Below are 11,811 nucleotides of genomic sequence, written 5' to 3' on the forward strand. Positions count from 1 at the left end.
CCTCTGCCTTCCAAGTACTGGAATTATGGCATGTGCCATCACACTGGGCATTCTGACTTGTTTTTTGAGACAGCTGGCTAATGAGCTCCAAGGGTCCTGCTTATACTGAGGTTACAGACACACTGCCTTCTCCATCTTTTACATGGGTGCTAGGACTCTGAACTCATCGCGCCTGCATGGCAGCATGTACCAACTAAGCCATCTCCCCAGCTCCAGTGACTAGCACTTGAGTTAAGGCAGCAAGGTCTGGTCCTTGGCCTTATGGGACTCACACAGACGTATCAGGCAGAGGGCAAGGGCTGAGGCAGGGTAAGCCCACCATCCACACAGACAGGTGGAAGCTGGGGCAAGGACTGAGGACAGTGAGCTGCATGCAGTTTGTGGTGAGGCTTGGCCTGGTTTGTTGCGGCTTTGGCACTAGGGGCTCTGTAAGAACAGAATCTTACTGGATTCTTGAGTGTTGTGAGAAGCAGCGTCTGTTGGGCACATGGGGTTCTGAGAGGATAACATTTTCTATAGAACCAAATCTGGTCCTCTGCAAAAGGCATAGGTGAGAAAAAGCACCTTCTAGGAATGATTCACCCCACATGTGAGTGCATGCTTGTGTGTATGCAGATACTCTTGTGTGCCTGAGTAAGGAGGGCAGAGATTAATCAGGTGTTGCTCCTCAGGTGCAGTCCACATTGTTTTGAGACAAATTGTCTGGTTTTTGTTACTGTTGTTTTTGCAAGACAGGGTTTCTCTCTGTAGCCCTTGTTCTCCTGGAACTCATTTTGTTCCTTCAGCTCCTGCCTTCAGGTTCCTGCTCTGTTTGAGTTCCCGCCCTGATCTCCTTTGATGATGAATTATGATATAGAAGTGTTAGCCAAATAAACGGTCCTCCCTGAGTTGCTTTTGTTCATCGTGTTTTAACAGGTTGATGGTGCCAACTCCTCCTTTCAGAACACTGGGATTAGGGGCTGGAAATGGAGAGCAAAACACTTACCTACCGTGCGCAAGGCCTGTACCATAGAAACCAAACCAAAAGGCCCTGTAGGAGTAGCTGAATGCTCATGGGACTTCTCTCCTTACATTGTGACACTTCTGTTTTCCAGCTTGGCATCTTAATAGAATTACCTTTCTGAAATGGGAATCTAAATTGTTTTGATCTTGACACAAGAAGACAGATTTTTTTTTTTTTTTTTTTTTTGTTCTTTTTTTTCGGAGCTGGGGACCGAACCCAGGGCCTTGCGCTTCCTAGGTAAGCGCTCTACCACTGAGCTAAATCCCCAGCCCCTAAGAAGACAGATTCTTGCTCTACATTCCCTGACACTTAAAACCACATGGGGCTCAGGCATCCCTTAGGAATTACAGTGCTGAGGCTGCAGACCGTTTGACCACCAGGGGGCCTCAGCTGCCCTCATTTTACCCTGAGAACTGCTTTGTTCTCCATCCAGACATCTGCATTAACAGAAAAAAAAACCTAATTAAAAAAAAATGACATGTATAACTGTCACATTCCACCCTAGAATGTTTTCTTGTTATTGTTATTTAGGTAGGTGTGTGTGTGTGTGTGTGTGTGGAGAGGAATGTACACTGTGATATGTGGAAGTCAGAGGACAACCTTTTTTTTTTTTTTTTTTTTTTTTTTGGAGACAGATTCTATATAGTCCTAGCTGTCACTCTTTAGACTAGGCTGGCCTTGAACTCACAGATATCCACCTGCCTCTGCCTCTCGAGGGCTGCCATTAAAGATGTGTACCCACATACACAACAAAATATAGAATATACTTTTCTTATAGAATATACTTTTTTTAAAAAAAATCTTTTTTTTTTTTTTCTTTTTTTCTTTTCTTTTTTTCGGAGCTGGGGACCGAACCCAGGGCCTTGCGCTTGCTAGGCAAGTACTCTACCACTGAGCTAAATCCCCAATCCCAAAAAATCTTTTTCTTACGATTTTATTTTATGTATGTAAGTACACTGTCAGTACACTGTCACTGTTCATTACACTAGAAGAGGGCATCAGATCCCATTACAGATAGTTATAAGCCATCATGTGGTTACTAGGAATTGAACTCAGGACCTTTGGAAGAGCAGTCAGTGCTCTTAACCACTGAACTGTCTCTCCAACCCCTAGAATATCCTCTTAATAAAAATATGTGAGTAAAAAACAAAGAGTGAAGTGCTGACATGTGCCACATTATGAATGAGCCTCAAAAGCCAAAAAGAAAAGGTCACGGATTAGAGACTATATCCAGTGGTAGAATGCTACGGGTCCCAAGAGCTGGAAACGGATGCTCGGCACCTTCCCAACAAGAGGACTACTACGTGACTCCATCTACGAGACTATCTAGAACAAACAATGTGTAGATTATGTTGCTGGGAGGTGGCTGAGGTGAACTCTGTAAAGAGAAATTGCTTAATTAATACTCTAGGACTGTATCTGGAACTCAGGGAAATGTTCTGTACATAAACAGATGTGGTGGTTGGACATTGTGACTATAGTAAATACCACTGAATTCACTTTATTTTGAATTTTGAGATTAAGGAGCTTGGTATATAGCTTAGTTGGTAGACTACTGTTGGAGGGCTGTAGTGGATAGAGTGCTCTCACAGCATACTTGAGGTCCTGGATTTAATTCCCAGTACTACATAAAACAGGTATGTGGTATCCGCCTGTGATTCCAGCACTCAGGAAGTAGAGGCAGGAGGACCAGGAATTTAAGGTCATCATCAGCAAATTTGAGGCCACCCTGGGCAACATAAGACCCATCTGCAAAAATTTTAAAAAGTGAAGTTTTAAACAGAGTAAATACTGATACATGTAGGTAGTATAAAGTCATTGCTCATAAGAATTAAGTATGTATTATGTATGTATTCTCATAGAGAGAATACTAAATAAATGTTAGAAGAAAATAAGACTATGTTAAAACTCAGTCTGTGCCTTTTCTGTCTCATATGCCTGAGGGAGTGTCCCTGGCAGACCTTGCATCAGGATGCTGGGAGCACCATCTTGGCCTTGTGTGCTTTAGTTTGCTCCAACTTCTGCCAGCAATTTGCAAATGTATTTCTTTAGCCTTGAATGAGAAGGTAGAGGACTGACAAGCAGCCAGTTTGAGGCTAGCATGGTATATTTACAACACAGAGGAGAGTGCCTTCCTATGCATTTAACTAAATCTTAGTCTCAGTGCTCTACTCTCTACCTTCCAGAACCGTCCAGGCTCTGCACACAGCATCCCACCTATCCCAGCAGGCTGACCTGAGGAACATTGTAGAAGAGATCGAGGTATGAGTCTCTGAGCTCCTGTCTTTTCGTGCACGTGGACATGACTGGTCTCTTGTAGTCGGCTGTGTGTCTTTTACATTCATGGTCCAATGTGCTTTGCTCTTTAATTTAAGCAATAGGACTAGAGAATATTTGTTAGACTAATATTGGCCATAGGTCATGGGACCAATAAGTCAAACTCAGATGCTTTTCTCTGCCAGTTACTGCTTTGTAATTGGAGGTAAGGTATTTGATGCTCTGAGCCTCTGTTTCCCTGTTTGCTAGTTGTGGGGCCCAGCAAGGTTAAAAGAACCTATATATATATATATAGACTAGCTGCCTGTTAAGTGGCCACTGTTGGTGGGTATTTTGGGGTTGAGACAGTCTCATTATGTAACACTTACTGGTCTTAAAGTTGGCATCTTCCTGCCTTGCTTCTTGAGTGCTAGGGTTTTAAGTGTGTGCTACTCTGCCTGGCTCATGTTTTTACTCTTGCTCAGTCCTAAGCCCGAATTCTGTTCCTTGGGCCGCCCTCAAGAGCTGTATAGGCAATGACGCCAAGCAGTTGTGGCAGTGTCTTGATGTGTACCTCACAGGCACAGTAGCTGCTTCGTTCTGCTCCTCAGGAAAAGCCGTAGCTGAGGAGAAGTGAGAAGTGCTGCGCTTCATAGGCGCTATCCAAGTGCATGGCTATGGCTTCCGTGCATCGTGTGCTTTCTGGCAGTCGCAGCTGGGATCACTGTTCTGCTCAAACCAGTGGCTGCTTCAGTGCCCTGACCCTTAGGGCTTGGCAGCACAGGGGGCTATGGGAGGCTGCCAAGGCTGACAGACTCTGCCGGTCTGCCGGTGCGTTTCACTTGTTTATGTTTGTAGAAAGTACGAAGTGGCTTTGGTGGTCTTCAGGCTCAGACTGTTCAGAAAGGCCAGCTCTCGGGGGTCACAGTGCTTTCTGTATCTTCTTTCTGTGATCTCTGTGTCCCAACATGCATCTGTTTTTTTTGTGACAGGACCTTGTTGCTCGCCTGGACGAACTAGGGGGTGTGTATCTCCAGTTTGAGGAAGGCCTGGAACTTACAGCATTGTTTGTTGCTGCCACCTACAAGCTCATGGACCATGTGGGGACTGAACCGTCCATCAAGGAGGTGCGTGTCTAACGATTGTCAAGCATGGAGCTCGAAGGCATTGCACACACCTCGGGTGTGGTTAATCATGATTTACATTAGGTTTTAAAGAATGAGAAATAGAAAGGTATTAATGCTGCTAATCAGTGTGACAGGCATGTAAATAAATTGTCACACTTGTTTATGTGAGGCACTTGCATATCATAGAAGGGGCAGAGTCAAGTGTATTATCCTGGTTTGCTCTCCTTTCTCCTCCCACAGCCCTTCCTGCCTGTCTCCTGTCTGCTTTTCAGTCTCCTTTTGGCATGAAGTGCCCTGGACTCAGAATTGCCCCTTGTCCCTTCTTCCCTTCATCCTCATCAGCAGCTAATCCAGATAATGTTATCTGGTAGATGGAGATCTTCATGCTGTTTCTATGAGAAGCATGTGTGTCAACCAGATACTGCTAAACATTAGGTTTTATTTTTGTGTGTGGCTTTTTGTTTGTATTTGTTTTTAAGAGGCTCTTGATAACCTGAACGATTTTAGTTTAGAGTGTGTGTGATGTGTGTGTGTGTGTGTGTGTGTATATATATATATATATATATATATATATATATATATATTTTTTTTTTTTTTTTTTTTTTTTTTTGGTTCTTTTTTTCGGAGCTGGGGACCGAACCCAGGGCCTTGCGCTTCCTAGGCAAGCACTCTACCACTGAGCTAAATCCCCAACCGTGTGATGTATATTTTTGAGTAAAACCTCTCTGTCCCCTGTGTGTGAGGCTACCAACCTTTGGTCTCGAGTACTTAAGATGCAAGTTCTGTTACTTAAAAGTTTTAGAGGAAAGATTTGCATTTAAAGCTGGGTCTTACATTATTTTAATGCATTATGCAAATGTCTTTATATAACCAGCAAGTAACATCTATCTTGGGTAGCTAGAATTAATTTTCTAATTCTTTGTTCATATCTTTGCATTCTTATTGTGTCCAATCTTTCTTCCTAAGTGTAGGAGTACTAGAAGTATCAGGCTTTCTTTTCATTTCTGTCAGCATGAACATTGAGGAATGCAGGGTCTTCTGGTACAAATCATTTGGGGGTTTTCTGTATACTTTTAGACAGATGGACTGCTGACTCTACACATATAACTTAAACTTTTCCTTGTTTTATTCCCAAGCTGTTACTAACCAGGTATTTGGCTGGAGTAATTTTGCTGTCACTGTTTTTGACATAACAATTCTGGTGAACAGTCACCCATTTTAACGTGTCAACAGCCTACTGATGGAAAAAAGTAATTGGTACAATTACAGAAAATTATTTCATGTCGACTGTGAATAACGCTGTCAGGAAGAAGGAGCTCTTTTGTTAGATGGTAGATTTTAAAAAACAAAACTGATTGAAGTAGAAAATGTTTCCTCCTAGGCAAACAGCCTCCAGAATTATAATCATGCCTTTTAGGTCCACTTGTTTTAAAATTGCTTTTCATTTTTCTTCTTTATGCAGCCTCTGGGTTCTTAGTAGAGAGCGAAATTTTAGTTTCTTTCTAGTCCATACTTTGACCAGAAAATGTGCCCTTATGAATGCAGACTTAGCCCAGCGTATTGCTCAAAGAGAGGTCAGGGAGAAAGACAGTCTAGCTGAGAGGATTTTGGCAATTAGGGCAGAACAATTTTTGTGGCAGGTTCTGAGACAAATTTTTCCTGCTTTTCCTTCCTCCTTCCCTCCCTTCTGTGTTAAAACTTAGCAGCATTAGCCTTAGTTTCCTTTTTAGAGAGCATGGACAGCCTTCGGTCTGTGGGGGCTGTGGTGACTTGAGGTAGTGCTTGTAAAGCAATGTTCACGGCCTGGTGTTTAACAGATGGCTACTGTTACGTGAGTTTTAGCCTCCACTTGCATATCTCAGCAGTTACCTGGGGTAGTTTGCATTTGTATATTAACCAGTCATTAAAGGATTAACAAATAAATGGATGAATTTCTATTGATAATAGAAGGTTATATTAAAAACCATCAAGTTCAAATTTTAGTTTAAATGCAGAATTTATTCCCCTTTAATTCCTCATTTGAATTAATGTTGGGTGTACTGATTCACAAGGACTGGTGTGGGGGTGGGGAGGTCCTCTAACTCCTGCACAGGATCTGAGCCTTGTTTCCCTTTGCTCTCAGGATCAGGTCATCCAGCTCATGAACACAATCTTCAGCAAGAAGAACTTTGAGTCCCTCTCAGAAGCCTTCAGTGTGGCCTCTGCTGCTGCTGCATTGTCCCAGAATCGCTATCACGTACCAGTGGTGGTTGTTCCTGAGGGCTCTGCTTCTGACACTCAAGAACAGGCTATCCTGCGGGTATGACCCCCTGCCCAAGACTGCCATTCTCATGCTAGTTCCAGAGCAAAACTGAGATGAGTTGTAGCCCTCATGAGCATATCCCAATAAATAGACACGGGTAGCTAGGCACAAATGCTTTCGCAGCATTAGAAGGAAATGGGGCTGGAGAAATGACTCAGTAAAGAGCACTGCTGCTCTTGCAGAGGACTGGAGTTTATTTTCCAGCACCAACCTGGCAGCTCACAACTCCAGTGCCTGGCGATCTGATGCTATCTTCTGGCTTCTAGAAGTTTTCATCTCAGATCTTTATTAAAGTTAGCATTTTGTTTATGTTGGTGTTGAGATTCCACACAGGGCAGTTCCATCTGTCCTATAAGTTTGATTTTGATAACTTGCTAAGGTTCCCCATATTTCAAAATTGTCTGTTTCCCTTGGTACAACTTGTGTCTCCCAGTGTAAGAGCAGGCTGAGAAATATCCTCTATAGTATAATTCTGCGAGCTCAGGTGTAATTTAGAGAACACAGTGGAAAAAATATTGGCTTTGAAGCTGGATACATACATGTACATTCAACAACAGTATGCTGAATCCTGACTTTACCCCTTAATTGACCATGTGGACTATGGCAGTGTTTAGCCTCCTGAAACTCCCACATTCTCAGTTTCTTTATCTATAAATTATGGATGATACTGTCTGCCTTCGACAGTTGATGGGATGCCTAGTAATCAGCATATACTAGATTTCCAAAAATGATAGGTACTGAGACTAGAAAAATGGCTCACTGGATAAGAGTAATTCCTATGCTCATGAGGATACTTACTGTGTAAGTATACTTGCTGTGCTTACTGTGCAAGCATGAGGATCTCCACTCAGATTCCCAACACCCAAGTAAAGAGCCAGGGGGCCAGATGGTGCTGGTGCAGACCTATAATCTCAGCACTCGGAAGGCAGAGGCCTCTGAGTTCAAGGACAGCCAGGGCCACAAAGAGTCCCTAGTTCAAAGTCGGGTGTGATCATATCACCAGTAAACCAAGCATCAGCTATGAGAAGCAGCTAGGGAGTCAGGACTGTCACTGAGGCTTGCTAGCTAAAAAATGGCAAGATCTAGGTTCAAAGTGAGACCCTATCTCAAGGGAATGATGTGGAGAACAACACAGGAGGACCAGTGTCCTCCTAAGGCCTCCAAATACATGTGCAGAGGTGTGTGTACATGCATGCACCTACCCACATATGCACATAGGCAGGCATGAAGGCAGAAAACCAGTAAATAAATCAATCCCTGATCCTTTTTTTATTTTTTAAGATACTGTAGTAGAATTGATAGGACAAGGGTTCAAAACAAAGGAACACTAGACTGAGTATAGTGATAGACAGCTGTCACCTCAGAGGCATTTGTCAGGCTCAGGAAGGAATATGCATGTTCCAGAGCAGCCTGGGTTACATAGCAAGACACTCTGCTAAGTAAAATGGAGCTATAGCTGTAAAAGCTAGTGAGACAGGCCTGTGATCTTGGGAATCTCAGGTAGGAGGATCCTAAGTTCAAAGCTTGCCTACACCAGGATTGATGTTTCAGAGCCAGCCCGGGCAACTAGTCTTGGGATGTAGCTCAGTAGTAGAGCTCTTGCCTACAACATACAAGGTCCTGTACCGTGAAAATAAGGGATTGGAACCAGCCACACTCCTGTGCATACTCTGTTCTCTAGTTTCCTCCTGAGCTGGTTGGGCAGGCTCATCTGTGGGTTCATCCCTAGCTGTAGTGTTCTGTAATCTATTCTGTCCTCATATTTGGTCTCTCGTAGCAGCAGACCAACATCCGTGCACATTCCAGAAGAAAGGTGCTTGTTGTGTAGAGCTGGCTTCCTGTAGATAAAGTGCCCCAGAGACCAAGTTCCCAGTCTGTGGCCTTTGTTGTATTCATTTGTGTTTTGGTTTGTTTTGACTTTCTAGTTGCAAGTCAGCAGTGTTTTGTCTCAGCCTCTGGCTCAAGCCGCAGTTAAGCTGGAACATGCTAAGTCCGTGGCTTCCAGAGCTACTGTCCTGCAGAAGATGCCCTTTTCACTTGTAGGGTAAGTCTGGCACATGAAGATCTGGGCAGGCCACAAGTGCTGTGCCCTGGAGAGTTAACTTTCAACCAGTGTGACAGTCCCAGAGGACTTACCCAGGTCACAAAACCACACCTGAGGAATGTGATAAATCTTAAGGAGAGAATCAGAAAGAGAAAGATAAATGGCCCTTACGAGTTCTGCCCTTGTCTCTCTAGTGGGCTCTGTCTTGTCATTGTGTACCTACTTTTAAATTTAATTTTTTAAAAATTTTTTATTGATTCTTTTGTGAATTTCCCATCATGCGTCTGAATCCCATTCATCTCCCCATCTCTCTGTATCTGCCCTCTGTCCTAGCAGCCTCTCCACAAAAGAAAACAAATGAACAAACAAAAAAACCTCACTGGGGAAGCTGGGGTGTGTCACAGTGTGTCTACACCCTTCTGCCCAAATATCTTTTCTTGTGAATGTTCATGGGAGTGAGCTGGCTTCTGCTACACTGTCAGTACTGGATCCTCACTGGGACTCCTCTTGGGTATCCTGTTGGGGCCCTATGTCGTGGAGATCCTGCAGCTTTGGTTCCGGAGGACCAGCCCCTTCACAGGGTAGATGTTGGGGTGGCCACGTCACGGCCTTGGATCTGGGCCTGGGTGGTAGCTGAGTTGGTCAGCCTGACAGCTCTCCCATGCTCACACTGTCAGGGTGAGCGCTCCTCTACTGTCCAAGCGAGGGGTGGGGCTAGCTCTACACTGCCCTCAGCTATCAGCATGGACCCAGAGCGGCAGCCCAGACTAGGGACATGTGCATGGCCTTTAGTGGTAACAGACCCGGCTACTGCAGCGCCAGGGACCCAGACATAGTCCTCCATGGCAGCACAAGCCAGGACCTCACCATGGCCTTAGGTGGCATCTCTGGCTACTCACATTAGGTTGTTCTTCGCTACCATTGAGTCTCCAGTTTGCTTCTTCTCATTGTGTATCTGTTTCTCTTTCTCTTCCATCTCTCCACTGCTGATCTGCTCATCTTAATGGTACCTAGGGCCTCTGGGTATCCGGGGTCCTCTCAGGCATGCCCTGTGGCACTGAGCAGCGGTCGTCTCCATATTTAATATTACGTTTGTCTGATAAATGGGTACTACATTATAGAAAAATAAAAAAACATAAATTATCCATAATTCTACTACTGAGAGATAACTTTTTATCTCATACATTTCATATCCATATTTTATAGTGCCTTTTGTCAGTCTTTTAGCTATGAATATAATATTTTAATTATTTAAAATATTTAATAATATTTTATTATTTAAGTTCCTTTTTTAAATGTTTATTTATTATGTATATACATACAACTTTCTGCCTACATGTAGACCTGCAGGCCAGAAGAGGGCACTAGATCTGACTATAGATGGTTGTGAGCCACCATGTGGTTGCTGGGATTTGAACTCAGGACCTCTGAAAGAGCAGACAGTGCTCTTAACTTCTGAGCCATCTCTCTAGCCCTACTTAAGTTCTCTTTAGACTTACTTTATTCTTTGTATATGTGTGTTTTGCTTGCATGTGTGTATGTGTCCTACATGTGTGTTTGGTACTCAGAGAGGTCAGAAGAGGACATCAGATCACCTAGAACTAGAGTCATAGATGGTTGTAAACTACCATGTGGGTGCTGGGAATTGAACCTAGGTCCTCTGCAAGAGCAGAAAATATTCTTAATCACTGTCACCTCTTTAGCCCCATAGGTACATTTTAAAACTGAATTAGAGTCTGTAACTGTATCATAAACAATTGCCCCATGGGATTAAATATTTGTCTCTAATAATTTTAATGACTATTCTTCCTAGGAAGTTAAGTCTTGGTTTCTATATAACCTTATTTGGTATCAATGGATTACTGCCATATGGAGGTTAGAGGAGAGAAAGTGTTTTTCCCATAGCGTAAAGGTTTCCCTCCTATAGACATGAAATGACCAGGTGAACTTGTCTCTAAAAGTCATTGGAATCTTTCTGATGGCTATAGGGGCTCTCTACCTTTTTCTGTTTAAAATAGAGGATTATAAATTTGTAAAATAAAAGAAACAACTTTTGCAAATTAAAAAACAGAGACTATAAGAACAAATGACACACAGCTCTACCCCCCCACACACCACTATCCCTGGGCCCTTGGAGGTGATTCGTTGCATGGTTTTGTTGATAGCAGGATGGGGCAGAGGCACAGTGGAGCGTGCAGCACGCCCTGGCCTGGGATTCCATCCCCACCACCAAGAATGAACAGCAGACGGTGGCTGGAGTCAGACTGCAGGCCTGCATGTAGTACAGCACCTTCCAGGAGGGCGCTGCAGGGGCGGGACTCTGAGGACCTGGGGGGAAGCAAAGGACACTGAACGTCCTGGGCGGTCTTTGTTTTCCACACAATTTGTGGCTGAGCTGGAGACTACCGAGTGGTACAGGGAGGTGACTGTGACGATGTTCTTATAGCCAGTGTGATGCACTCAGGACTTCTTTTGAGCTCTTGCTAATGTTGCCCTCACTCCCAACAGGGATGTTTTTGAGCTAAACTTCAAGAATGTTAAACTTCCCAGTGGCTACTATGACTTCTCTGTCAGAGTTGAAGGTGACAACCGTTACATTGCAAACACTGTAGAGGTAGGTGCTTTTCTTGTACCCTACTGCCCCATTAATATATCTTAAATGACCAAGGCACAAAGCCTCTGTCACCTGGTATATTGACTTTTGCACCCAAGCTAAAGTGACCTCCTACCTCTGTGTCCTTTGTTCTGGGATTTTAAGCAAGGGCTGCATTCTGTTTAGACTTTTCTTTCATTCCATCTGTATTTATTTATTGGAATTCTACTGAAGATAAATAACCTGCCCTTTCTCCTTCATTTATTTTTACAGTGTAGGTTTTTTTTTTTTGTTTTTGTTTTTGTTTTTGTTTTTTTTTTTTTTTTGGTTCTTTTTTCCGGAGCTGGGGACCGAACCCAGGGCCTTGCGCTTCCTAGGTAAGCGCTCTACCACTGAGCTAAATCCCCAGCCCCACAGTGTAGTTTTATAATGAGCTTGTGGTGTGTTCTGGGGATGTACCTGACCATATGCTATGATCTTTTTTTT

At 43.5% G+C, this 11,811-nt stretch overlaps 1 protein-coding gene across 3 annotated transcripts in view; it reads left to right on the top strand.

Annotated features, from left to right (window-relative positions):
- Positions 1 to 11,811, top strand: part of Rpn2 (ribophorin II) — a 47,318-nt gene that overhangs the window by 12,710 nt on the left and 22,797 nt on the right. For all 3 annotated transcript variants that reach the window (XM_006235379.4, NM_031698.1, XM_039105815.1), the window contains 5 exon segments: positions 3,190 to 3,265; positions 4,252 to 4,386; positions 6,509 to 6,685; positions 8,614 to 8,732; positions 11,241 to 11,346. In XM_006235379.4, coding sequence (XP_006235441.1) covers positions 3,190 to 3,265; positions 4,252 to 4,386; positions 6,509 to 6,685; positions 8,614 to 8,732; positions 11,241 to 11,346 — 613 coding nt within the window.

This window comes from Rattus norvegicus, chromosome 3 (genome assembly GCF_036323735.1).
Source record: "Rattus norvegicus strain BN/NHsdMcwi chromosome 3, GRCr8, whole genome shotgun sequence".
NCBI lineage: Eukaryota > Metazoa > Chordata > Mammalia > Rodentia > Muridae > Rattus > Rattus norvegicus.